Source organism: Poecilia formosa, unplaced genomic scaffold, assembly GCF_000485575.1.
Source record: "Poecilia formosa unplaced genomic scaffold, Poecilia_formosa-5.1.2 Scaffold48, whole genome shotgun sequence".
In the NCBI taxonomy this organism is placed as follows: Eukaryota; Metazoa; Chordata; class Actinopteri; order Cyprinodontiformes; family Poeciliidae; genus Poecilia; species Poecilia formosa.
The window spans coordinates 2,548,711-2,573,369 of NW_006799987.1; the positions used below are offsets into that span (position 1 = coordinate 2,548,711).

Here is a 24,659-nt window from a genome sequence, read left to right on the forward strand (position 1 = left end):
ATCCCTACCAACACCATAACAGAAACCAATGAGCTGATATACAACTCAGCATCAGTGATCCTTGAGATGCTTGGCTATAAGAGCAACCATGACACCCAATATCCACCATGGAAAAGACGGTTAGAGGCTAAGATCAAGATAACAAGGAGGGAAGTGAGCCAACTGTCAGAGCTCCTAAGGGGTGCAATGAAAAGATCAGTACCCAAGAAGTACAGCCAGATGCTGTACTTCTTGTTTGGCAGTTTCTGAAGCACTCGAAACTGCCAAACAAAGGCTCCAAGCCTTGGCCAGCCGCCTAAAGAGATACACAAGAGAGAATGAAGCCATGCTAACTAGCCTTAGCAGGCTAGTTAGCATGGCCACACGACTGCAGATAAACAGTTTTTCTGGAACGGTAAATTGTTTCTCTGATATTAGCATGCTGAGCAGCGAGTACATGAGATTAATTGACAGCGCTAAGAGTATGAAACGTTTGCAAAAATTTTTTTTATTAATTTAAATTCAAAAATACTTTATTGATCCCAAAGGGAAAATACATATAAAAAAAAAAACTATTTGTAAATGTTACTTACCGCTACTTTAAAGATAGATGGTACGAATAAAAAAAAAACAACAACGTATTTTCTCCTTTGGAATAAATGAAGTATTTTTTAATTGGATAAACTATTGAGAACCAAGAAAGAGATGAAACCGCAGGGAGATGAGATAATCCAGTTTATTCTGACAGTGTTTGTGATCAGAGTGTTTTAAGAGAAAAACTGCACAGGTAGCAGAAACCCAGACGGATGCCGTTTGCCTTCAATGATGTGAAAAGGTGTTGATTTGAAACTCACTCCAGAACCACGATCCAGTTCTAAGCCGAGCTCGGAGGACAAGCTTTGACAACAAACATGAGAAACGTACAAATTAACCCTGAATCACAAACTAACCCAGGAATCCGGGCGTTTTGTGGGCTGCCGTTTGTAAAGTTACACAGTAAAACAAAAATAAACAGCAATAATTTGGTTTATTTAGGCTGCCATAGAGAAAAAAGGGGGAGTTCGTTTTTTAAAATCGTATTTTCACCATGTTAGAAATTTCAGTTTTTTTTCTCAAAAGTTTCTGAGCTAAATCTCAAAATTTCAGATTTTTTTAGAAATTTAAAATTTTTCTAATTTTGAAATTTTCAAATTTTTCCAAGACAATTTCTGAAGTTAATCTAAAAATTTCTGCATTTTTTTCTAGAATTTTTTTTTTTTTTTCAAATTCAGAAATTTCCAAGATTTTTTCCAAGCAAATTTTCAAGTTTTCAAACTTAAAAACTTTCAAGGTCTTTCTCAAAAATGTCTGAGTTTTTTTCTGGAACATTTTCAATTTTTGGAGATCAGAAAGTTTTTTGTTTTTTCCTCAAAATGTTTGCAGAAATTTACTCCTTTTTTAGGTTTAATACGGCCCTAATACACCGTCGTAGAACTGGCTGTTCGGACTGCTGTGAAAAACATCTGATTTGTGTTTATCTGCCTGCTGTGTGAACACAGATCTCTGCAATGTCTGCTTGATTGTTTAACATGAGCTGTAATACGGTGGGACTAAACATGTCTGATAAATAACTAACACTTCACATGAATCAGCTTTAGAAGGGGACAACTTAATTTTCCAGAACTTAATGTTCATGTTTGTTTTTCTATGTACAAGCGGAAAAAGTGAAACTAAAAGATTTGTTTAGTTTTTCACTAAATGTGACTCCAGCTCAGACACAAGCAGCAGAAACTTCAAATCTGGTGCATTTAATCATAATTTAAAATAATATTAAACTTTCAACCTGATGATTCATTTTCTTTGAATGTTTAAATAGATATTTTACATTTTATAACTAAAAAAAAAAAGATTTATTATATTTAAAGTGACTGATAATATCTGGGCTTCTTTTAAATTCTACACAAATCTTTGACTCTGATCCATTTCCTGCTTTGTGACTTTATCTGTTGCATAACGACACCAAGGAAAGGAAGGAAGGACAAAAGGAAACAAGGAATGGAGGAAAGGATGGAGGAAAGAAGAAAAAAGAGAAGAAATGAAATGAGGGAAGACATAAAGGAGGGACGGACGGAGGAAAGGCGAAAGGAGGAGAAAGAGGGATTTAAAGGAATAAAAGTCTGAAAATATAAATATATCTGCAAATTCCTGTTTTATTTTCCCAAATTTATCCAAACCTGGAAAATACCGGAATCAAATTCCAGAGTTTTCCAGAGTTCCTATGGGAACCCTGATTCAAGTGCTCCTGGTTGTCCCCTGGTGGCCAAACACGGCAATAACACAAAACCTTACCAAGGATATTGTTCCTAGTTTTTACAGTAAACATCTTCCTACACTAGAAGTAAGACAAAGCTAACTTACAAGTAGCTTTTCAGCAAATAGGAGCTTGTTTTAGGTCAACAATCCCATAATACTGTTTCAGCAATATTTTACCTATGGAAGAATTTTTGGTGCAAAATTATTTGTGCCTTGTTACTGAGAAGTTGAAGTTGCAGAGAAAAAACATCCAATGTAAGTTTTGTAACTGTAGATTTTTTTCAGTCTTTCACAAAAACAAAGCAGCAGTTACGGCTGTCCAAGTTCTTAAATACTAGACTTTAATTGTCAAAATACTTTTGGACCAAAAATACCTCCATACATGTTTCCCATGTTATGTCTTTGTCTCCAAACTCTTCGGGCCAAAACTGGAAAATTGAAACTGCTGGAGGTTCACAAAATTCACTAAATTAAAAGTACATAAATTAGTTTACTGCGATTTATTTTTTTAATTTATTTTGCTTTCTCAACAATAAACTTTAATATTGTCATCAATATTAAAGCTGCAGTGTGTAACTTTTATAAAAGTTAAATATTTTTTAGATATTTGCTAAAACTGTCACCATGTTGTAACAGGTTATCAGACAGATGATCTGTGAAAAGGTCGACCTCCTTCACCTCTTCCCTGAGATGCTATTGGCCTCTGAAGAAAACCATCAAAAACAACCAATTAGAGCCAGGAGGAGCTTAGCGCTGTCAATCAACCTCATGTACTCATTGCTAAATGTGCTATCAGCAGAGAAACAACTTACCATTACAGGAAAACTATTTATCTGCTGTCATCAGTGGCTTTGCTAAGTAGCATTAGCATTGACAACACAATCTGCTAGCTCAGGGTAGCAGAGATGCACACAAGCATGACTGACAGCGCTAAGACCCGCCTTCTGTCTCTGATTGGTTGTTTCTAGTAAGCACTGGGAGAAGGAAGAGGAGCTTGATTTTTTATTTATTTATTTTTTCACAAATTATGTCTCCTAAACTGACATAGAGAAAACATCAACAAAAATATAAAAATCAAAACATTTTTAACATAGAAGTTACATTCTGCAACTTCAAATAATAACTTACTACTATATGTTGCTGAAAAGTTACTTGTAAGTTTTGTCTTATTTAAGATATTTGTACTAGAAACTACACCAAAGATAGTTGGAAATATTTTGTGTTTTTTCAATGTGGAGCCGCTAAGCTGCGGCATATTTTGCTTATGTCTCTGGCCGGCTCCCTTTAAGGCTTCTAAACTGCATTTTAAATTCAAACAGAAGTGATTCAGATTTCCAGGTTTCTTTTTCCTTCTTCAAAGCAACGATTCCCCCCAACGCTCGCAGCTGTGCACTGTGGATTTATTGGATGTGCAAAATGTTGCAAGAGGCAGATCAGGTGACAGTGATGCTACACCGTGACGGGCTCGTGTGTGTGTGTGTGTCTGTGTGTGTGTGTGTGCGTGCAGGATGAACCCGGACCGCTCCGACAAAAACACCAAATAAAAACACAGTGACATTTCCAGGCTCCCTAAACAGCAGACAGTCACTTTATGTACAATAGAAGCTTCTTCATATATTAATAATCTTGTTTTTTTCTCCTCCGTCGCTGCAGAGTCATTCTCTCCCGTTTGCGTTTATAGAGCTTTTAATATTTACAGTATAAATTACTACGCAGTCCTGTGGCAAAAATAAATAAAGGAAACGACCGTGGCTCTGTTGCATGATGAAGCCGAGGCTTTGCTGAGGAAGAGGAGCAGAAAGAAGGCGGAGAATTCGTCCTGAACGCTGCAGCATTTAAATCCAGCTCAACCTAAACGAGAAACACTCAATGAGAAACAAAGATGGAGGAGCAAAATATAAAAACCCAGAAAAAAATGATCCCAAACTCACTTTTTAACTGTTTCTCATCAAAAACATGAAGAAAAAAGAAAGTACACCCTCTTTTAACTCTCCAGAGTTTTGTTTTCTTTGTGGAAGCCGGAGTTCCTAGAGAGAACGCTCAGCTGCACCGGGAGAACATCCGAACTTCGACAGAGAGCAAACTGAAACAGAAAAACTGTATGGAAAAACTAAGTACACCCCTTGACCTAACTTCATCTGATCTCAGTGGAGAAACTTTGAGATTTGTTTCAGCAGAACTGCAGCCCAGAGCATTACTCCTCCTCCACTGTGCTTCATATTCAGCATTATTCAATTTAACTTCAGATGAAAATTACAATTATTTTTAAAAAACAATTATTTCAACGATTAATTAGATTAAAAAAAATTGGAACATTCTGCAGATTTTTTATGAACCACCAAAGATTATTTTATACAATATCAGAAATACATTAAAATGCAAATAAGAAAATAAACATTTTGAAGCCTAAGATCCAAAAGCAGAATTCTTTAAATTATTATTTTTAGGAAAGGATGAACATGCAGCTAAAAAAATACTCTTGAAAAAAATCAGTTCTATATTTTTTGGATTAACGGATTAATAATTGGATCGCAAATGATGATTAATATGAGATCTTTTTTTGTTTGTCTTAAAGAATTTGAACAATGTTGAAGCTGAAAAATGATTTGAGGAGTTCTGGGTAGAAAAGATTTACAGAAAAATATCTTTTGTCTTCATCTTAAATCCAAAATGCTTTTACTTATTGTACAGTTTTGACTTATTTAATACTCTCAGTGTTGTTCTTTAGGTAAATAGCTTTTTAGCAGTATACTGTATACTTCAGTTAATGATTAATCGATTACTAATGTTAGTTTATTTCAAACGTTGATTAATCACCATGAATCTGATTAATCGTTTCAGCCCTACATTTGACCGAAGTCGTTATCCCAGAAATCTTCTGGTTGAGTCAGATGCAGTTTGGGAAACTTGACTCATTCTGCCATTTCTTTTCAGGAACAAGCGACTCTAGAGCCATCCAGTCATGAACTTTGACCTTTAAGCATGCCAACTGCAGCCTGTAGGGGTTGAGTTGGAGATTTGGGGTTTCTGTGTGTTGTGGGATTTGAATTTGAAGTGACCTTACAAGCTGATTAAAATGTTTTCCACTCCTGCATCGCTTATCTGCATTTGATTAGCAGCACCAGGCTGAAACCCCCGTATATAAAGGGTGTACTTACTTTTTCACCACACAGATTGTATATTTAGGATTCGTCTTTGTGTAATAAATAATGACAGTGTTGAACCTGATGTGTTTCTCCCCTCCTGAGGTTGGATTTAAATAGTTATAGAGGGTGCACTTTCTTTTTCTGGTGTCTGTGTTAGCAGTCAGTATCTAACCTGCAGTACGCAGCAGTCAGGTGTTTGGACAGTCAGGGGAAATCTCATGTGGAAGATGTTCTCTGCATACTTGGTAATAACAAACGGCTTCCTCCAGGGATAAAACTTCAAATAAAACTTTACGTCTGAAAGGTTGCAGACTTCTACAGATCCAACTTAAAGTAAAAAATTTAAGTTTTAAGCATATTTAAAACATAAATTTAAGCATTTAAAGGATTTCAGTCATAATTCCTAGATGGTTCCTGTTCTCAGAGTTTCACCTGAAATCTCTCTGACTCCCGTCTGCTGCAGGTAAGACACTAGCAGCTCAAAACTATTCTGCATAACCCCGTTTCTCTAATACCGACTTGTACGTATTGCATAAAACGGAAATAAATATGAGATTTTTTTCAGAGAAAGTCCAGGAGTCAGGGTCAGAGTTTCAGCGATTAGAGACGCCGAGGGTTTGGTTCTGGTCGTTGGCCCCAAAAGGAGGTTTAAGAAGAGGAAGGAGGCGTCAAACAGAAGAGGAGGAGGGATGAGTGCAAAGCTTCTCCTCCAGCTATACCACCGTTCCACTCGGAGAGTTCCCGTTCTGTGCTGTCAGGTTCTGAAAGAGAAAAAACCGGAATCAGACGTAAATAAAGGTCTAAACGTTTTATTCTTCTTCTTTAATTCCTTGTTAAACTGCAGCAGGTTCCTGCCATCAAACCAGACATCTTATAGAAAACACTTTGAAATATAAAAGTCAAAACATTTCTAGTAAAAGTGGCTACAAAAAAAGAGTTGGAAAAGTCAAAAATTTGCTAGAAAAAAAAAATTGAGATTAATCCCAGAAACTTTTTGAACAACAACAAAAAAAAAACAGAAATTTGAAAAGACTTAAAAATGTTAGTAGAAAAAAAATAAGAAATTTTGAGATTATTAAAAATTTTCTAGAAAAATCATAAAAATTTCTGAGATGGAAAAGTTGAAAATTTGCTTGAAAAAAAAAATTAATTTGAGATCTCATAAATTTTTGAGAAAAACAAGGAAATATCTAAGTTTGAAAAGTGAAAAATCTCTTAAAAAATGTACATTTTGAACTTAATCTAAGAAATGTTTGAGTTTCAAAAGTTGAAAGTGTTTTACTTGTTTTCTTCTATAAAAATTGAACCTCAAAATTTCATTTTTTTCTAGCAACTTTTTCTACTTCTGAAGCTCAGAAACTTCCAAGTTTTTTCTAGAAAATTTTTGAGTTTTTTTGATGTGAATTTACTCCAGTTTTTATCTAAAGCGGCTCTAATGCTCTGTCATAATCTCCATTCCTCAAGGGAACATGTTCAGATTAACATCACAGATCAGCAGGAACCTTCAACTGTTGGCCTGTTTGGTTGCAGTGTTTGGTCGTGACGCCTTGGTGCAGACGTACCGCCTTCCCCGGCCGCGCCCAGGTGCAGATCAGGCCCTCCTGGCAGGCCGTGATGATGCAGTCGTCCATGAACACCAGGACGGTCAGCCTCTCGTGTGCGATCTTCTTGCAGACCAGCGGCTCCAGCAGCGGTACTTCGTGCATGCGGGGGCAGAGCGTGGTGCCCAGCACCTTGGCGCCGTCCAGCCGGTTGCTGCGGGGGGCGACGTTGATCTTGTCGTTGCTCTTGCTGATGTTGCCCAGGCTGTGGTAGCGCTTGTGCTCCTTCTCCACGCCGCCGCTCCCGGACTTGTCCGACTTGCGCTCCTGTAGGGACAACGTGGCGAAGCGGCCGATGCTGAAGGGGGCGCTGTTGCCCCCGCCGCCGCTGCCCCCTCCTCCGCCGCCACCGCCGCCGCCCTCGGAGGCGCCCGGACCCTTGGAGGCATTCGCCACCGCCGGGTGGGGCAGGGAGTTGGAGCGGGACAGGGAGCGGGGCAGCGGCAGGGGAAGCGTCGGCGGGTTGGCGCTGCCGGTGTTGGCGCCCGGCGGGTGATGGTGCCCCTCCACGCCTCCGATCCCGCCGCCGCCAGAGCTGCTGTTGACCCCGCCGCTGCCAGAGTTGGGCAGCGAAGGGCCGAAGGTGTTGGTGAAGGCGCGGGACAGGGGCAGGCGGGGGTACAGGACGTCGTCCGTCAGGTCCCACAAACAGAACTGCGTGTCCTGACCCACCGAGCCGAACCGGTACGTGACGGACGGCGAGCCGCCGCCTTTCGAGCTGTGCCGCGAGAGCCGCGACAGCGTGCTGCTCGTCCGCACCCGGCCGAAGTGCGTGGAGTTATTCTGCGCCCCCTGATGGAGGTCTTCCTCGCTGCCGCTGAGCTCCATCGGCTCGTCGTCTTCTAGCGAAGTGGTGAAGGGGTCGAACGCCACCACGTTGACCCATGACTTGTGGCCGTGGCCGCGCGCCACCACCCGGCTCTCGGCGAACGACCAGACGGTCACCAGGTCGTCCTCGCCGCCGGTGGCCAGGTACTTCCCGTCGGGGCTCCAGGAAACACAGAGCAGCCCGCCGAAGTAGCTCTTCATCACGCCCTGCAGCTCCATCGAGTCGAAGTGGAAAACGCGCAGGCAGCCGTCCTGACCCACGCACGCCACGTGGACGCCGTCCGGCGAGAAGGCGAACTCGTTCAGGCCGCCCTCGCCCACGGCCCACCGCAGCAGGGGGTTGCGCGGCGTCTTGCTCTTGCAGGCGTAAACAGCGAAGCCCTCGCCCTGCCGCAGCAGCGAGTACTGCGGAGCGGTGGTTCCACACGGATGATCCACGTTGTACAGGTAGAGGTGACCGCTGGCGTGGGAGGCCAGGAACAGGTTCTCCGACTTGGGCAGCCATTTTAGGCACGTCACCTTGGATTTATCGATCAGCCTCTGGAAGACACGAAGGAAATAACACAAAGTTTGTTTGTTATGAAAATACACACAAATTAAAGAGTGAAAAGTATGTAACAGTTATTTCATAAATGTTTTTGGGAATCCTTTACGCATAAGATGTGGCACTGTAATGAACAGGAAGGAGTCTGTAAATGTCATGAAGTGTCATCCAGCAAAAGTTTTAGTTTTACTGGCTGATTATTTCACTTATGACATGGGAAAAATGTCATGTTATAAGTGAAATAATCAGCCAATGGAACAAGTAGCTTTTGGCTTTTAATTAAGGAATTATTAACTTAAAACAAGCTCATATTTCATGCTGAAATGTTACTTTAAGTTACTATTTGCACTAGAAATTAGACCAAAACTACTTGGTCAGATTTTGTGTTTTTGCAGTACAGAGTGTTAAAGGGAATTTTGACCTTGATCTGTAAGTCGCTGGTCTGAAGAAGAAGCATAAACTAGAAATCTATTAGACGAACTAGATTTCCCCTAAAACTGAATCAATGCGACAGAAGTCGTACCTCCTCGTTGAAGAGCTTACTGGTTTCCTTCTTGATGGGGTCGAGGTACTGGACCTGGCCGGCGGAGAAGCCCACGATGAGCGCCACGCTCTCCGCCGTGGCCGAGTACTGGTTGAAGTCGTGACACGTCGGCTGGGTCCCCTTGTAGATCCTCTTGTCTATGGGTTTACTGAGGTCCACGGCCTGCAGGGCAGAAAGGTCACTGAGGAGAGACTCCTGGCCACAACAGCTGCAGAGCCACTAGGAAATAATCCTGTACCAGTAGACCTGGTGCAGTAATTAATAAATCAATCACATGATAAATAAAAACAATCTCAATAATTTTAATTTGCATGACTAATCGTTTTCCTCTTCCTACCAAAAACTGGATGATAAAAATCTTCAGTCTTCTGCTTTGGACTCAACTAACCCTTATTTTACAGAGACTTCATAATTCCTTCTATTTGCCATTTCTGTTGTTTTGTTTATTTTAGATATTTAAAATGTCTTCTAGTTCCAGTGTTCAATGTTCACTTAAAATTTTTTATTGGTCAATGAGAATGTGTTCTTGCATTATTATCATTATATTACGTGAAAATGGTCTCAAAATAACAATATTATCATTTATTGCAATAACTTCTGGGACAATTTGTCATCCAGTAGCCATGTTATCATAACAGGTCTAAGGATGAGGTGATTTTTCTGCCTTATAAAAATAGATGTATTTTACAAAACTGCAGCAGAAATACTTTCAACAGCTGGATGTTACCACTGGCAGAAATGACGAAGAAGAAGACAGGAAGAAGAAGACAGGAAGTAGGACGATGGTAGGACGATGATAGTTTGTTTCTTCAAAACGCAGCATACCGAGCTGCTCCCAAGTAGGCGGAGCTTGTCGCTTCCACACCCGAATAAACATCGAGGTCTCCTCTGATTGGCTGATACATGATGAGGGTCATGGCTGAATTATGGATTTATCTCCTGCGAAAAAATGTTTCTATTGCACTTTTGCAAAATAAGTCTATTCCAAAACGGCTGAAAAACCACCTCATTAAAAGCATTAATAGCTTTTAATCAAAAAACAAGTTTTGTTTTTAAATGGCTGTTTCAATTTAGCAAATAAATTTTCTTCAATAAATTTGCTCAATTTTAGAGTTAATGGACACGCAGTTTGTGAGAGCTCTGGTGGAGCCAGCTGCAAAAACAAACCATCATCCTCCTGCTGCTTCCTGTCGTCTTCTTTGTCGTTTCCGCCAGTAGTAAGATCCCATGTGACTTGTGTCACGCTAAAAGTGTTTCCGTTACAGTTTTCCAAAATACAAAGATATATGGATGTAAATCAATACCGCCGAAATAACCACCTCATCCTACAGCGCAAAAGCCTTCAGGAGTTTTTCCTAAATTTTCTTGTTTCCATTAAGAAATTAAAATTTTCTATGTTCTGTTATGGTTGTTACGGTTCATTTTAAACGCAGCCAGTGAGTGAGTTTGCGTGGAGTATTTCAGCTGGATGCTGGCTTCCTGCTCCTCCAGCATCACCGGGGCCCTCCTGCAGATTCCTCGGACTCTGCATCCATTTTGGCCGCCCCTCATCCAGGAGGCCCCGCGATGAAAACCGGCTGAAACTCGGCGGCCAGCAGGTTAGCAGGCTGGGCTAAAGCGGCGCCCCGGAGGCTCACCTTCTTGATGTTGGTGTAGGTGTAGAAATACAGCTCCCTGCCGATGTTGAAGCACACTCGCTCCGACTCCTCGCTCGGGTCTTCGGGCTGCAGCTTCACCATGGAGACCCGGACAGGCGGCAGGAAGCCCGCCGGGGAGGAGTTGGCCGCCGCATTGGAGGAGGACGAGGCTGCGGCGGCCCCGGGCCCCTGCAGCAGCCCGACCCCTGCGCCGGGGATCGGTCCGGGTCCTGCGCCGGGCCCCAGCGTGGCTCCGGCGGTCGGGCCCCGCGGCAGGCCGCCCCGCTGCTGCGAGTCGGAGAGGGTGAGCAGCTTGTAGAAGCCCTCTCTGGTCCGGAACTGGGATTTAATCTCATTGATATCCTTCAGAGCGCCGCCATCTCCGGCCATTTTCAGTGCAAACGACCGCACAGGAAACACTGGTTCTGACCTGGAAATAAAAACACTGCGATGGGAGTAAAAAATAAAATAACCGAATCAGGACTGATGGTGATGGAGGAGAGCAGCAGCCGAGCTCAGCCAGGCCCGCTCCGGCACACCCGGTCCGGTCCGGTGCATCCTACAGCCGCGCCGCCGCCGCCTGCAGCCGAACCCCGCGGAGGAAGCTTCTCTGAGCCGGTGCGAGCAGCAGCATCCTCCCGCTGGCTTCCAGTGTGCGTGGAGTGCGTGAGGAGCGGTGCGTCTGCTGCTGCTGGTCGGGCCTGGCACTGCGTCGGTGGTCCGAGGGAGGGCGGATAGAGACAAGACATCCGGGCTGGGTCACCCAGTGGCACCGAACCGGACCAGCTGGGAAACCCGCGGTCCAATTAAAACACAAATAGACAAAAACAAATAGACAAAAACCACGGCGCATTAGGGATGTTGATAGAAAAAAAGAGTAAACTTCCGTCAAAAAGTCTCAAATTTTCTAGTGAAGCGAACATATGAAAAGTCCAAAATTTGCCAGAAAATAATAATTTGAGAAAAAAAAACCTGGAAATTTCTGAGTTTGAAAAGTGAAAAATTTGCTAGAAATCTTTTTTTTTTTTTTTTACATTTTGAGATTAATCTCATAAAATTTTGAGGAAAAAAAAACTTGGACCTTTCTGAGTTTGAAAAGTCCAAAATTTGCCAGATAAAAAAATTAATCAGATTTCTTTTAGATTTTTTTTTTTTTTAGATTAAACTTAGAAATTTTCTAGAAAACTCAGAAATTTCTGAGTTGCAGAGGTTGAAAATTTGCTGGACAAAACTCGGAAATTTTGAGATTAATCTCCAAAAATTTCTGCAAAACCTCTGAAATTTGTGAGATCCAACAGTCTAAAATTTTACCAGAAAAAACTCTCAATTTTATTTTGTTACTCTCAAAAAACATTGAGAAAAAAACGTGGAAATTTCTTCGTTTGATATGTAAAAAACAAATGCCAGAATTTTCAATTAATCTCAGGTTTTAGGTTTTCTAGAAAAAAATCTGCAATTTCTGAGTTTCAAAACTTGAAAATTTGCCAGAAAAAATCTAAACTTTAGAGTAAAAAATTTTTTGAGAATATTATCAATTCCTGCAATGTGGAGCTAAATTGGAGAATGTTTAGAAACCAAAAAATGTTTTAAAGAGAAGAGTTTTTAAACTGGAAAAAAGATTTGAAACTAAAAAAAATTGAAACTTATAAAAGTTCAAAACTACTCTTCAGATTTAAAGTTTTTATTCAGATTTTTTTTTTTTAAACAAAATTTGTGGCCCCAATTTAGCTCCATACAGCTCCTCTCCCATCCCTTGAAATGACACCCAGGCAGCCTCATGTTGTGTTATTTACGTTTATTAGAGTGTAACGGCAGTAACACACACACACGATGCAACACTGACACACAAGCTCAGGTCACACAACGCAGCACAGCAGCTTGTTTGTGGAAACGTATGGAAGCCATTTTGTCAGTCCCTGCAGGCTGTGATCAATAACACTGTGCAGGAAGGAGGCTGCAGTGGGACCTTCCTTCACTCGGTTTCAGGGTTTTCTCAGTACTCTGGCGTCTCAGAGTGGAAAAGAGCATAAATAAAGAGCAGGCTCCCTCTGACCGAGGGAGAAGAGCTGCAAACAATCTCCTCGTGTCGTCACTTCCTCCTCTGCCTCAAGATAAGATACTGGGACAGTCGCAGCAAATGTTCAACAAATGTTCTGCCTGCTGTTTTTTGTCTGTTTTTTATTTCCAGGTGATTTCTGGGAAACAGGAAGTCGCTGCGGCGGAGGGTCAGGGCAGCAGGACGTAGTTCTCAGCGACTTCCAGAAGATAAAGGTTGGAGAGTCCGAGCTGGTCCTCGACCTGACGCGTCTCCAGCACCACCATCCTGCAGGACAAAACAAAAGATTTAACTAACTAAAACTAATTAACACGCCTCATTCCACAAAATTCAAACACTTTCCAAGGTGCGTTTTCAAACTCTGCAGATAAAAACAACAAAAATGATCTAAAAAACACAGTTTCAACTCACTGTCATATGATATAATTTATTATTAACAGTCTTGTGAAAGTATTCTGGGTAAATTAAAATATAACAATATATATACATATATATTCTGAAATGCCACTTTCAATAATGTTGCTAACCATGTGGAATGGAAGACAACCTTCATTTCAAGAACAAAGAAACAAAATACAGAAAAAGTCACAAAAAAAAACAAAGAAAAAAAGAGTTCTTGCTAAATTTTCTGGCATTTAGCAAATAGAAATAATTTTTATGATTCTAATTGTCCTAAAATAAGAAAAGTTTATTCTGATTTAACTTCAGACGGTGAGAAAAAAAGTCTCTTTATTAGGTGGATGAAAATATCTGGTTTGAACCGAGTAATTTTATCCAAATTTAGGCTTTTAATCAAACATTAGATTTGCACTTTATTACAAAACTGAGCAGTTTGAATATCAGGAACTTTCAAGGACTTTATACAGAATTCAAAAACTTTCCAAACCCCAAAAACACAATTTTCAACGATTCAAGCACTAATATGAAAGCTGAACTTAAAATATGAAGACACCCTAAAATATCTTGTGTTTCTTTCTCGTCAATAAATATTTAATATTGAATGAGAACAATATTGAAAAAAAATAATTGAAGAAACAGATGAAATGTTCTTTGAAGGGGAGATATTATGTTTCCAGGCAAACAGAGTCACTTTATAGCACAACCGAGTTACTATGTCACCTTCAGTTATTATAAAAATGCTCAGCGGTTTCAGAAAGTTTTCAGAGCCCTTTAAATTTAGCTAAAGTAAAAAAAAGCTCAAATTATTTCCCATGAATGAACACTCAGAGTCTTGACAGAAAAACCCAGAAATGAACTTTCTGCAAATTTATCAAAAACGAAAACTAGACAATCATTGACATAAACAGAAACCAACATGTCCGCCGTCCCTCAGTGACTCTATAACTTGAGAGAGCAGCAGGTGAGCAGCCTACCTGTCTGACTTCACCATCCTGTAGATCTTCCTGTGATCCGTCATTTCGTCCAGAACCTCAGTGAAACTTTTCGTTCTCCTCTGCCAGCCGTGACGCCAAACAGCCAAAAGTGTGTCTTCAAAATACACTGCAGACAAAAATGTGCTTTTAATATGCTTGATAATTATAATCACTCATAATGAAGGAGTTTAGAACACCTGCATGGGACTAACAGGACGTATTTCGGCCATTCAGTGAGAATAATAACAGTCGATCATTCAGTTGATCAGTATTTATCAGCCGATTGATGGTTTTTCTCACCTATAGATTCAACGTCATGAGAGAAAATGGTTTCCTGAGGTGGATGTCGGTTCGTCTTCAGCTCTCCTTCCAGGTTGACGACTTGAACCGACCCTGCAGGAAAAAACAGGAGTTTAAGCGCTACAGAGGCGGCAAACGGAGGATCCACCCACCAGTGTTCAGACAAAAGAGTGAGAAAATAAATGAAAAGAGAAAAAAGAGAGTAAAAAAGAATGAAAAACAACTGAAAAAATTATAAAGTAGAAAAGAAAAATATAGAAAATAAAAAATATAAAGAAAAAAAGAAGAGAAAAAGGAAAAATTATAAAAAAATAAGAAAAAGTGAAGCAAAAATTAAAGAAAAAAATCTAAATTAAAAATAGAAAAAAGAATAAAAAATAGAAAAACAGAGGAAAAACTGATTAAATAAAAAACTGAATAAATACAGAAAAGAAAATAAAGCAAAAAAGGACAAGAAAGAAAAATAAAAAAATAATAAAACAAAAATAATTTCAGGTAAAACAGAAGAAAAAAAATAGAAACATTTGAGGAAAAACGATTAAAGGAAAATACCTGACAATACAAAAAAGAAAAAACTAAAACATGAAGGAAGAAAGGAAAAATAAAATAAAGAAAAAAGGAACAAAGAAGAAAATATTGAGCAAGGTTAGCTAAAATCCAAGATGGGCGACTGCTTATTTGTCGTAGAGTGTTGACGCAAGAAACTTTAACTAGACCGTGGGAAGTTCTACCAAATTTACTACCTTTACCATAAATTTAACTGAATCAGGAGAGTAAATTTAATTTCATGCACAGCTGACTGCAAAATTTGCTGAGTTTTTGTTTATGTTTAAACTAAAAAAAGCCAATTTATTTAATAAAAGGACAATAATAAAAATCAGAAAATCGTCTAATTACTTTTTACAGTGTGCTTGCTAGTTTTTATGAGTTAAATATTCTGTTTCAGGTTTTTTATACTTTGGTTAATTTTTTGGTGCAGAATTGAAAAAAGTCTAAGAATTGTGATTATGTATATGTAGTTTGGGTAATGAATACTAAACAGATGACAGTATTATCAATAAATATAATTAATTACTGTTGAAAGCTAACTGACTGGTGTTTTACTCCAATGTTTGCTGCTGCCGTTTTGAGAGCTCTGCAGTACGGAGTGCCGTAAATTGACGTAACCTGGTTGTGTGGGTAAAAAAAGACTAATAAACAGATTCATAGAAACAAAAACGAAGGATATTACATCAGTAATTGCCAATAATTACATAATGTTACTTCTAGTTTTTCCCCCATTAATTACTTTTTTTATTTATTCCGGTTTTTGTTATGTCGTTAGTGTTGCTACGGTAACAGTGGGACTTACGCTCCATGAGCACCAGCAGCGAGTTTCCGTCCAGCTGGTTGACCTGGACGACGTCGGGACAAGGCTTTTCTGTGGGGACAGAAACGCCGTCAACGACTCGACGCAGTGGCTGCTGGGAAACGTCCTGAGGGGAACGGCGGCTCACCCATGCCGGAGTTGAAGAACCAGGATGTGTTGGAGTTCAGGTTGATGTATTCCACGTTGACCGGTGTGCTGGGGCTGCAGCTGCGCGACACGCCGATGCACACCATGGGGTACTCCTGCAGCGGCGGCACCACCATCTCAAACACCCGCAGGGGGCTGGGCAGCGGGAAGTCAAAGTGCTGCAAGGCAGGGAGACAGTGTTCACTCAGACCTCCCCACTGGGAAACATTCACACGATTAATCGATTATTCAAATATCGTCAACTAGCTTACGATCGATTAATCGTCACACTGCGAAAACAAAATCTTTTTTTGCCAATTTTCACTTGAAATGAGACAAAATTGACTTACAAGTAGGCCTTTCACATAATCAACATGCATTAATAGGATTTACTACTACTATATAATTACACTGCTTATTAATAATATTTACTGTATTCCTCATTTCCATTCCTCAGTTTCCAGTGCTGAAAAATAAAACGTCTGTCTGTAAGTATTTTCTACCCAGAACTCATCAAGTAGTAGTTTCAGCTTCACCTGGTTCAAATTCTGTAAAAATCTCCAAATAAGCATCAAATTATTGATCAAATTACAGATTAGCTCTACGCTGTATTGATGCTGAGTCGACAAAAAGGGCTGAACTTTTCACATTAATATTTTTTAACTGCTGATGCATCCTTTGCTACAAATTATCAAGTGTTCACTAAAGGATTGTTATTTTATTGGGTTTTAGAAAATGTTTATTTTCCTATTTGAAAAAGTATTTGACTAAATTTCTAATACTGTATAAAAAGGTGAAGTGGTTCAATAAAAAGTCTGTAGAATGAGCCACATTTTTTTTACCCAGTTTTTTAAAATCAATTAATCGTCAGAATAAATGATTAATCAGCAGAAGAATCAATTAATCATTAAAATAACCGATTAATCATTAGAATAATAGATTATTAAAATAATTGATAGTTGCCGTCCTTGTCTGACCTTAAAGAAAACTTTTCTAAAAGTCGTATTTTTACCCTTGTTAGCGCGTCATGTGGTTGATTTTTAAATGCTCGTACCTTGATTAGCATGAACTTGTGCATCGGCTCGTACCACTGCAGCAGAACCACGCTGGAGTCCAGAGCGCAGCAGAGGAACAGGTTTCCCCCTGGAAAAACAAAAACAGCTCTGGAGTTTTAATCTGAAACGCATCAGAAATCCGTCATTAAATGAAAATTAAATCCAGATCTCTGTTCAGTGACTCGGGTTTTCCTGCTCACCGACTGCGCAGGTCTTGCAGCCCTTGGTATCTGGTATTTTGCTCGTCACCGGACATTTTCTAAACAAAACACAGTTTTAGCGAGGTGAATTCTTCCATCTTTTCGCTGGGAAATGAAACGGCGGATGAAACAAAGCCCCCGTTACCTTGACAACAGCCTGTGAGTCGGTAAGGGAACCATCCGCTGGTCTTTCCTGGCCTGTTCGTATAATTCTTTTAGTGAGTGTGAATGAAGCTGCGACGATTTACCTGGAAAACAATCAGTTTTATTCAGTTTTATTTCAGTTTTAGAGGAATTTTCCTTCAACAAAATCCACAAATTTCAGCAGAAAGGAGCTAGCTGCAGCTGAGGCTACAGGTTTGATGGTTAACCCCTTAATGGCTGATTTTATTTATTTAATTTCTACAAACAATGTTATTATTTATGTATTTGCTGTTAATTAATTAGAGATTAGAAATGGGAACATTTCACCCACCATTAGTGTAAATGTAGCTATGATGCTAATTAGATACACCAGACACTTTAGGAATGAAAAAACAGTTTATTACTTTATTGATGCTGCTTTTGCTCAAATAAAAATTGTGTCAAATTCTATAAAATATATATTTTGGTGACATGTTGTCTATTTTAATATATAATAAGTTGTATATATATGAAATTAACCCTTAGCTAATATTATTATTGTTATTAGCTAAGGGTTAATTTTCTTTACTAAAATGTTCTCCCACGTTAATGTCCATGAACTGCATGCAGTTCACACTTTGACCACCAGATGGAAGCAAAGCGCTTCCAACAGAATGAGCGATTATCAAACATTTTCTGTTTGAAAGTTTGTTTAAATGGGGAGTTTGTTTGTTTCCCACCATTTTATTTTAACTAATTTCTCCTCTGTGTTGTGGCCAGCCGGGAAATTTAGAAATTGTATTTTTTATTTTATTTCAGATAAGATTTTCACTTCGTTTTCCAGTCAGGAGGGCTACATTTTTGTTTATTTTAGGCTTGGAAACCCTGAAATATTTGCTTTCCGTTTGCAAAACCTTGTGGAAAAATGAATGATTGAGATGCTAAGTTGATTATTTTATTCATTGGCTTCACGTTTAATTTACAATTTATTACAGTAGGGGGAAAGAAAGGTTTAACTAAAAACTACAATCAATACTGCTAATCATAATAATGATGATGACGACGAATAAGTTGGGTGAAAATTAAGGGACGAGCTTTTAAATAAACAAAAAAACTTTAAACTCCAAAAAGAAAAAAAAAATAAACTAATTTGATGAACAAACTGAGCTGAATGCACTGCTTCTTAAAACTGTTTTTCATTTCCATTCCTCAGACGCCTAGTGTCGCTAAAAAGCATCAAACTCAAAATTAGAATTATTATTTTTTTCTCTTGCAAAGTATCGTTGAGTGTCTTAAAAAGCCATAATAACATTGTTAGTTGTTGTAGAAAACATTAGTAAGTTTATCTGATTGAATTTAAATGATATTTTTGTGTAAAATTCCTGGAGTTGACATGTGTTGTGAATTCCTGCTGCATAAATAACAAACTGATCTGAATTGAACAGCTGTGATTATCCAGCTTGTTATTTACCTGACACAGACATGAGGACGTTGTTAATGGTGTAAACCCAGGAGCATTTCCCAGGATATAACTGGAAGAGAGGAAACAAACACCATGTTTAAACATCTGATCCAGTTTAAATGTTTGGCGTTTAAGGCAGACCGTACCAGCTCCATGGTCGCCTCGGAGCCGTTGAGGTTCAGGGTGTAGATCCCCTCCTCGGCCCCCATGATCAGGTGCTGCTCTGCAGGACGAAGAGGACGAAGAGGAGGAAGGTAAACATTTTGGGACGTATAAAGACCACCTATGTTCTTAAAGGGCCGGTTGGCCAGAACGTATTTCTGAAACCCTTTAAACTGGTAGAATAAAATAAAAAGCTGTGTCTGCATTCAGTAAGGACTTATTAAAATTAAATAATGTCGAACATTTGTTTAGATTGGAGAGTCCATCTTTGATTTCATAACTGTTTTCAATTAAAAAAAATTGTATTAGTACTTGTTTAATAACCATTTATCATTATTTATATATTATTTTAAAAATACATTCAGTGAATTTCCTATTTCTACAATTATACAGATTTTTAATACTATTTGCTGCATTTCTTTTTTCCATTCCTCAGATGCTGAGTGTCGATAAAAAGCTTCAAACTCAAAATTAGAACAAATTTAGATTTAATTATTTTTTTCTCTTATAAAGCATCTTTGAGAATCTTAAAAAGCTCTATATACATTTGATAAATTATTACTATTATTATTATTATTAGAAATAACTTTTGGTCATGTTATCTATTTTAATATAGGTAGAAAATATTAGTAAGTCTAAATATATATATATAACTTCACAACTTAGCTCGGGGTTAATTTTATCAAATTATCTATTTGTGATTTTTTGCAATCAAAATCTCAGATTCTCTGGCGCTAATTTAAAACTATATGCAAGAAATTTTGCTCATTTTTCACTTCTGTGTGACGATAAATGTGGTTCTGTTACTCGCCGTATCGATCATGAGCTTCACCTTGACAGGAACTGAGGCAGCAGTGGATCAAAAGAAATGCTGCCACCTGCAGGTGGGAGTTAGCATCACTCAGACCGGGGCATTAGTCCGATAAAATAAAAGATTTAATTTTTTTACTTTTATCTACTTCGGGATCAGTAAAGTTTTTTTGAAAGTTGAATTGAATTTGAATTTCTGCGATCACACAGTCACAAAAACTGGAGGGACTGATTGAAGTAATTTGGCCTCTGGAGTCAAAGGGCCACATAAAAAGCTCTGATGGGCCGGATTTGGCCCCCGGGCCTTAAGTTTGACACATGAGATTTAGAGTTTAGAGAAGAAGTGAAACAGCCGGCGGTTCGGGAACCTTTGGACGTTGGGTTTTCCCAGGTTGTGGAGCAGTTTATTTTCAGAGGGCAGCCATGGAAAATCTTTTTAAAATAGACCTGAAGACAGAAAGAGAGAAGGAGATTCAGATTAAAACAAATTAAAACAAGTTTATGAAACGAGTTCAGATGGAGGAGGAACTCACAGGAGGTTTCTTCAATACGGGGCTGGGGCATTCTGGGAGATCCTGAGGAACAAAGACGGAGAAAAAACTCAAATCTGACGGGATGAACTGAGAGACGATCAGATCTATCGCTAATATTTAATAATCTAGATTAGCAGTCTGCAACCCGAGGCTCGTTGGAGTTTAAAGTTGTGATTTGGGCTCTAATCTTCTCCCGTACGTATCTGCAGGTTTCAGTAAGTCGAATTTAAGACTTTTTAAGACCTTTTTTAATGCAGGCAGGAAAGAAACTTAAGACAGAACAACACTATGAACAAAGGCGATCCGATGATCCTACAGATCTGTAACATTTTAAGATCTTTATTTTAAATGAATACATTTAAGGCTTTTTAATGATGCGCAGACACCTTATGCTTTTATAAACATCTTATTGTTTAATTAACCTAAAAATCAGAAATCAGATGTTTGCCGTTTCCCCATTGAGTTTGATCAGAAGACAGTTTGTCTTTTTTCAGGAGGTAATTTAACTTTTATAAAGTTCATTTTTATTTTCCTGAAAACTTCGTCTTCTCTCCTACCTTTGATATCGGTTTCCGTCTTCTGAAGTCTTTAGGAGGAAGTTCTGGAGGAACCGTGTCAGCTGGGATGTTTTGGATCTGGGTCGGTAACGATGGAGGGTCTAGATCACAAAAACAGAAAAAACACAAAAACAAAAATTTTTACTAAATCTGAACTGGAGATAAATTTACATACCGACGCTAAGATCCATTCCATTCCTCCATCCACCTGTCGGATGTTTGCTCCTCTCTGATTGGCTCGGCTCACCTGAGTGTCGTGACGCCCGTGGGTGCGGCGTGGGTCGGACGTGCGTCCCGCTGGAGGTCCGTATGAGCGGGGCGGGCGCAGGGGGACACAGGGATCCGTGTTTCCTCGACCGGTCGTCCTCCGACGCCATGCTCTCCTCCGAGCTGGTCCGGGCTTTGGGCTAAACGAAAACAGCGACTTGTGAAAACGGATCGACAGAAACGACGAAAAGTCCTGTAACAGAATGACCGATCCTGAAGGCTTTAACGGAGAAAACGATAAATGATCTGAGATTTTTACTGGTTATTGATATTCACCTTCAAGAGCGCTTCATGCTAGCTCAACTGTTTCTGATCTTCCTGAGCTAACAAGCTAACAGGCTAACAGGCTAACGAAGGCTGGTGGAGTCAGAGGAGTTTAAGCTTCTGATTTTTCTTAAATTCGATCAAAACACCAAGGGTGTACTTAGTTTCTCCATGCACATGAGTGAAGTTTGTCCCTCCCACCTTCTTCAAATTTAAACAAACTGGTGTTAAACGTTTGTGCTGCTGTTTCCAGAGGTCATGAAAGGTCATTTTGTTAAATTCACGTATTTAAACGAATCTTCAGTAATGAAACTGAACATTGTGATGTTTTTGTACGTTAGAGGTCAGATTTAAAGTCCAGATCAGGTTTATTTTTACTGACACCAAAAACCCGGGGTGTACTTTCTTTTTCTGCTCAGAGAAAACGTTTTCGGCGTTGGGGTCGGTTCTCACCTTTGGAGGAAGCGGAGGAGGAGTTTCGTCTTCTGGCATTATGAGACTGTCGGAGAGAGAAAGCTGGGTCAGTAGTTGCCTTGGAAACAAGCCGGAGGCGTTACGATTTATCGGAAATAAATCGCAACATCAGCGTGAAATATCCACATCGTAAAAAACCGGTGGAGCGCAGTAACTGCTGGCTAAAATATCTTCTTCAGGTTAATGTAATATTCAGCCAGCTGGACGTTGGATGGTGACCAAAAGGTTAAAGGTCACAGAGAGAAGGAGGAAACGGGCAGAGGCCCAAACTCATTGTTACATGACAACTAAAAAAAAAATAGAATAAAGTTAGAATATTATCAGGAAAAAAGACAAAATAAGACAATAAAGTCATAATATTACCAGAATAAGATGAAATAATAAAAAGTTGTAATAATATGAGACAAAAGTAGTTATTTTATAAGAACTTATTTAAATATATAAATGAGGAATGTTGAGCATCTTGTTAAGTTACACATAAGGAAAATCTTAACCTTTTAACACATTATCATAAAATTAAAATCCACAGCAGGATACTGAGACTTTTCTCTATTGACTAAAATGTAACTTGTTTTTTAATTTTCTGACTTTCTGTTGGTCTATTTTCATAAATATGACTTTATTCTCATAAATAAAGGAATACTCTATTGCAAAGGTTTTCTATCATCACGCAGCAATAAAACAGACATGAAGAAAAGTTTGTTCGTCTCACCCTGAGGGCTGCATCGTCGGTCTGAAGGGACAAAGAGAAAGAGAAAATATAAAACAAGACAAAATAAACGTAGTGCTAAAAAACAAGATCCATGTTATTATTTTTTAATTTTCTTATTTCCTCACATGTCCACGTCATCGTAGTCGTCCGAATCCGAGTCCTGATCCCTGAGAGGCGAAAGGGGAAACGTTAATCAGTTTATTGCAGATAAATTGCTTTAATTTGGGATTTAATCGGATTAATTCGTTACCTGGATGGGCTGTTGATGCTGCCTGTGGATCCTGATGACGGCGTTAACTGTGGAAACAAAGAAAACCCAACATATGAAACTTATCAAATGTTTCTGGAATATCTGATGAAGGTAAAAATTTGATATTTTCCCCCAATTATTAACTTAAAGTGGACAGTTAATGAAAAATCCCATTTTTATCCCTGAAATAGACTTTGCAAAACTAATTTATCCTCTCCCAGTGCTGTTAGTATCTTTATATTCTGTTTCTGTTGTATTTTTCAGGTTTTTCTATTTTCTGATGCATTTACACCACAGTATTTGCTAGAGAACTGCTAACTAACTAGCCAGCCTTGTTTACAAGATTCATATTATTGTAGCATTAATATTCTGAAAGGTATTTTAAAGATATTTTGAAAATAAACTGAAGAGAAAGGATCTGACACACTGCAAACACACAAAATCTTACAAAGTATTTTTATCTCAATTCTAGTGCAAACACTTAAAATAAGTCAAAACTAAAAGTAAGTTTTGAATTAAAAATTATTTTTTAAGTTTTAAGTTTCTGTATCTTTCTTTTTGGAAAGATACAGAAACTTATTTTATGTCAATAATTGCTTAAAATACTAGTTTCATTTGAAGATTATTTAATTAAAAAAATGGGAAAAATGTCTTCCTATCAGTGAAATAATCTGCCAATGGATCTACTACATTTCTATCCATATTCAGGAATTATTTACTTAAAACAAGCTCCTATATCTTGCTAAATATTTACTTTTCAGGAAGTCTTGTCTTATTTCAAGTGTAATAAGACATTTGTACTAGAAACTAAACAAAAAACTTGGTAAGATTTTTAGACACAAATATTCTGGAGGAACTGATCAAGTGAGAAAATGATCAATATTATTTAATTTTGAAGAAACACATTGATTACAGAGACAGCTACTTACTAATACTTTAACAGTTTTGATCGGTATATTCTGGCACAACCGGCCCTTTAAGAACATTCAGAACGAGAACCGACGAGGAGAAACAAAGAAACTGGAACTGAAATCGCACCGTTACGTTTGGTGATCCGGTCTTCATCGGCCTCTGGGTGTAAATCTGTTCGACTGATCAGACAGAGATCGTGTTAAATGTGTCCAGAGAAGCTTCCAGTGAAACTAAAAACACAAAAGCGCAGCGGGTTTCTCACAGCTGATGTCGGAGTTGGTCCTCTCGGCCCGGTTGTGTTTGTTGATAGACTGGATTCTTCTTAGCGACGCAGGAGGCGCCACCTTAGATCACAAAGAAACGAAACAAAAAAAGCTGAAAACACACAGAGTTTCAGAGGAAGGAGCTGAGCAGCTAGTCTGAGACCGGTGTATTTAATCCCTGAGCGTCTGATGCAGACCTCCATGTCGTCGTCCTCCGTCGACACGCAGCTCTTGTGTTTCTCAGGATTCTTGAACTTGTCCAGCAGATCCAGAGTCAGTTCCTGGTTCAGACACTGCTGGGTCAGAAACGGATGCTGCGCAAAAAAATAAGGAAAAATAAACATCAGGGGATCTGAGGAAACAAAGCTGCAGGTTAGCAGTAAATCAGGGGTGTTCAAAGTGTGGCGTGGGGGCCAATTGTGGCCCCTGGGGTGATTTCATGTGTAATCTGCCATAATCTGCCAATGGAGCTAATAGTTTTGTAAGTTGGTTTTGTCTTAATTCAAGTGTTTTAAAAAGTTTGCACTAGAAACTAGACTAGAAGTACTTGGTCATATTTTGTGTTTTTGCAGCATAGGTGAATGTGATGGAGACTGATTCATCTGATGAATGAATGAATGAATGTATGAATGAATGAATGAATGAATGAATGAATCTGAACTCACTGAGAGCATCTTGGCGGCGCTGGGTCTCTTCTTGGGATTCCTCACCAACATGGCTTTCACAAAGTTGTAGAAGTTGGACGACCTGCGGACAGGAAGCAGGTCATGAGATCAGGGACCAACTGATCCTTAAAACAGATCAAATTTATCTGCTACGG

The 24,659-nt window shown here is 39.0% G+C and overlaps 2 protein-coding genes across 4 annotated transcripts in view; both read right to left on the reverse strand.

The window, feature by feature from the left end:
* Window positions 1–3,236: 3,236 nt before the first annotated feature.
* LOC103138323 (WD repeat-containing protein 20) lies at window positions 3,237–11,519 on the reverse strand. Its single transcript, XM_007552467.2, has 5 exons — window positions 10,572–11,519; window positions 8,914–9,096; window positions 6,980–8,386; window positions 5,590–6,178; window positions 3,237–4,122 (listed from the first exon to the last, which is right to left on the reverse strand). The coding sequence occupies exons 1-4, from the start codon at window positions 10,959–10,961 to the stop codon at window positions 6,131–6,133; spliced, it is 2,028 nt and encodes a 675-aa protein (XP_007552529.1). The 5' UTR covers window positions 10,962–11,519; the 3' UTR covers window positions 3,237–4,122; window positions 5,590–6,130.
* A 742-nt stretch (window positions 11,520–12,261) lies between these two features.
* The window catches only part of map4k1 (mitogen-activated protein kinase kinase kinase kinase 1), a 52,871-nt gene continuing 40,473 nt past the window's right edge, over window positions 12,262–24,659 (reverse strand). For all 3 annotated transcript variants that reach the window (XM_007552469.2, XM_007552468.2, XM_016671629.1), the window contains exons 11-32: window positions 24,505–24,586; window positions 24,037–24,153; window positions 23,839–23,920; window positions 23,703–23,755; window positions 22,665–22,711; window positions 22,540–22,581; window positions 22,415–22,435; window positions 21,682–21,727; window positions 20,945–21,104; window positions 20,698–20,798; window positions 20,141–20,182; window positions 19,976–20,054; window positions 18,782–18,858; window positions 18,645–18,705; window positions 17,196–17,298; window positions 17,051–17,109; window positions 16,850–16,938; window positions 15,797–15,974; window positions 15,652–15,720; window positions 14,301–14,393; window positions 14,001–14,127; window positions 12,262–12,894 (exon numbers count right to left, since the gene is read on the reverse strand). In XM_007552469.2, coding sequence (XP_007552531.1) covers window positions 12,798–12,894; window positions 14,001–14,127; window positions 14,301–14,393; window positions 15,652–15,720; window positions 15,797–15,974; window positions 16,850–16,938; window positions 17,051–17,109; window positions 17,196–17,298; window positions 18,645–18,705; window positions 18,782–18,858; window positions 19,976–20,054; window positions 20,141–20,182; window positions 20,698–20,798; window positions 20,945–21,104; window positions 21,682–21,727; window positions 22,415–22,435; window positions 22,540–22,581; window positions 22,665–22,711; window positions 23,703–23,755; window positions 23,839–23,920; window positions 24,037–24,153; window positions 24,505–24,586 — 1,825 coding nt within the window. In that variant the 3' untranslated portion in view covers window positions 12,262–12,797. The remainder of the gene's footprint in view (window positions 12,895–14,000; window positions 14,128–14,300; window positions 14,394–15,651; window positions 15,721–15,796; window positions 15,975–16,849; window positions 16,939–17,050; window positions 17,110–17,195; window positions 17,299–18,644; window positions 18,706–18,781; window positions 18,859–19,975; window positions 20,055–20,140; window positions 20,183–20,697; window positions 20,799–20,944; window positions 21,105–21,681; window positions 21,728–22,414; window positions 22,436–22,539; window positions 22,582–22,664; window positions 22,712–23,702; window positions 23,756–23,838; window positions 23,921–24,036; window positions 24,154–24,504; window positions 24,587–24,659) is intronic.

Coding starts and splice junctions, on each gene's coding strand:
- LOC103138323 (XM_007552467.2), bottom strand. CDS start 10,961: ATGGCCGGAGATGGCGGCGCTCTGAAGGATATCAATGAGATTAAATCC. Junction 9,097..10,571: donor CCTACACCAACATCAAGAAG/GTGAGCCTCCGG, acceptor TCTGCCCTGCAG/GCCGTGGACCTCAGTAAACC. Junction 8,387..8,913: donor GTAAGCTCTTCAACGAGGAG/GTACGACTTCTG, acceptor CGTGTCTTCCAG/AGGCTGATCGATAAATCCAA.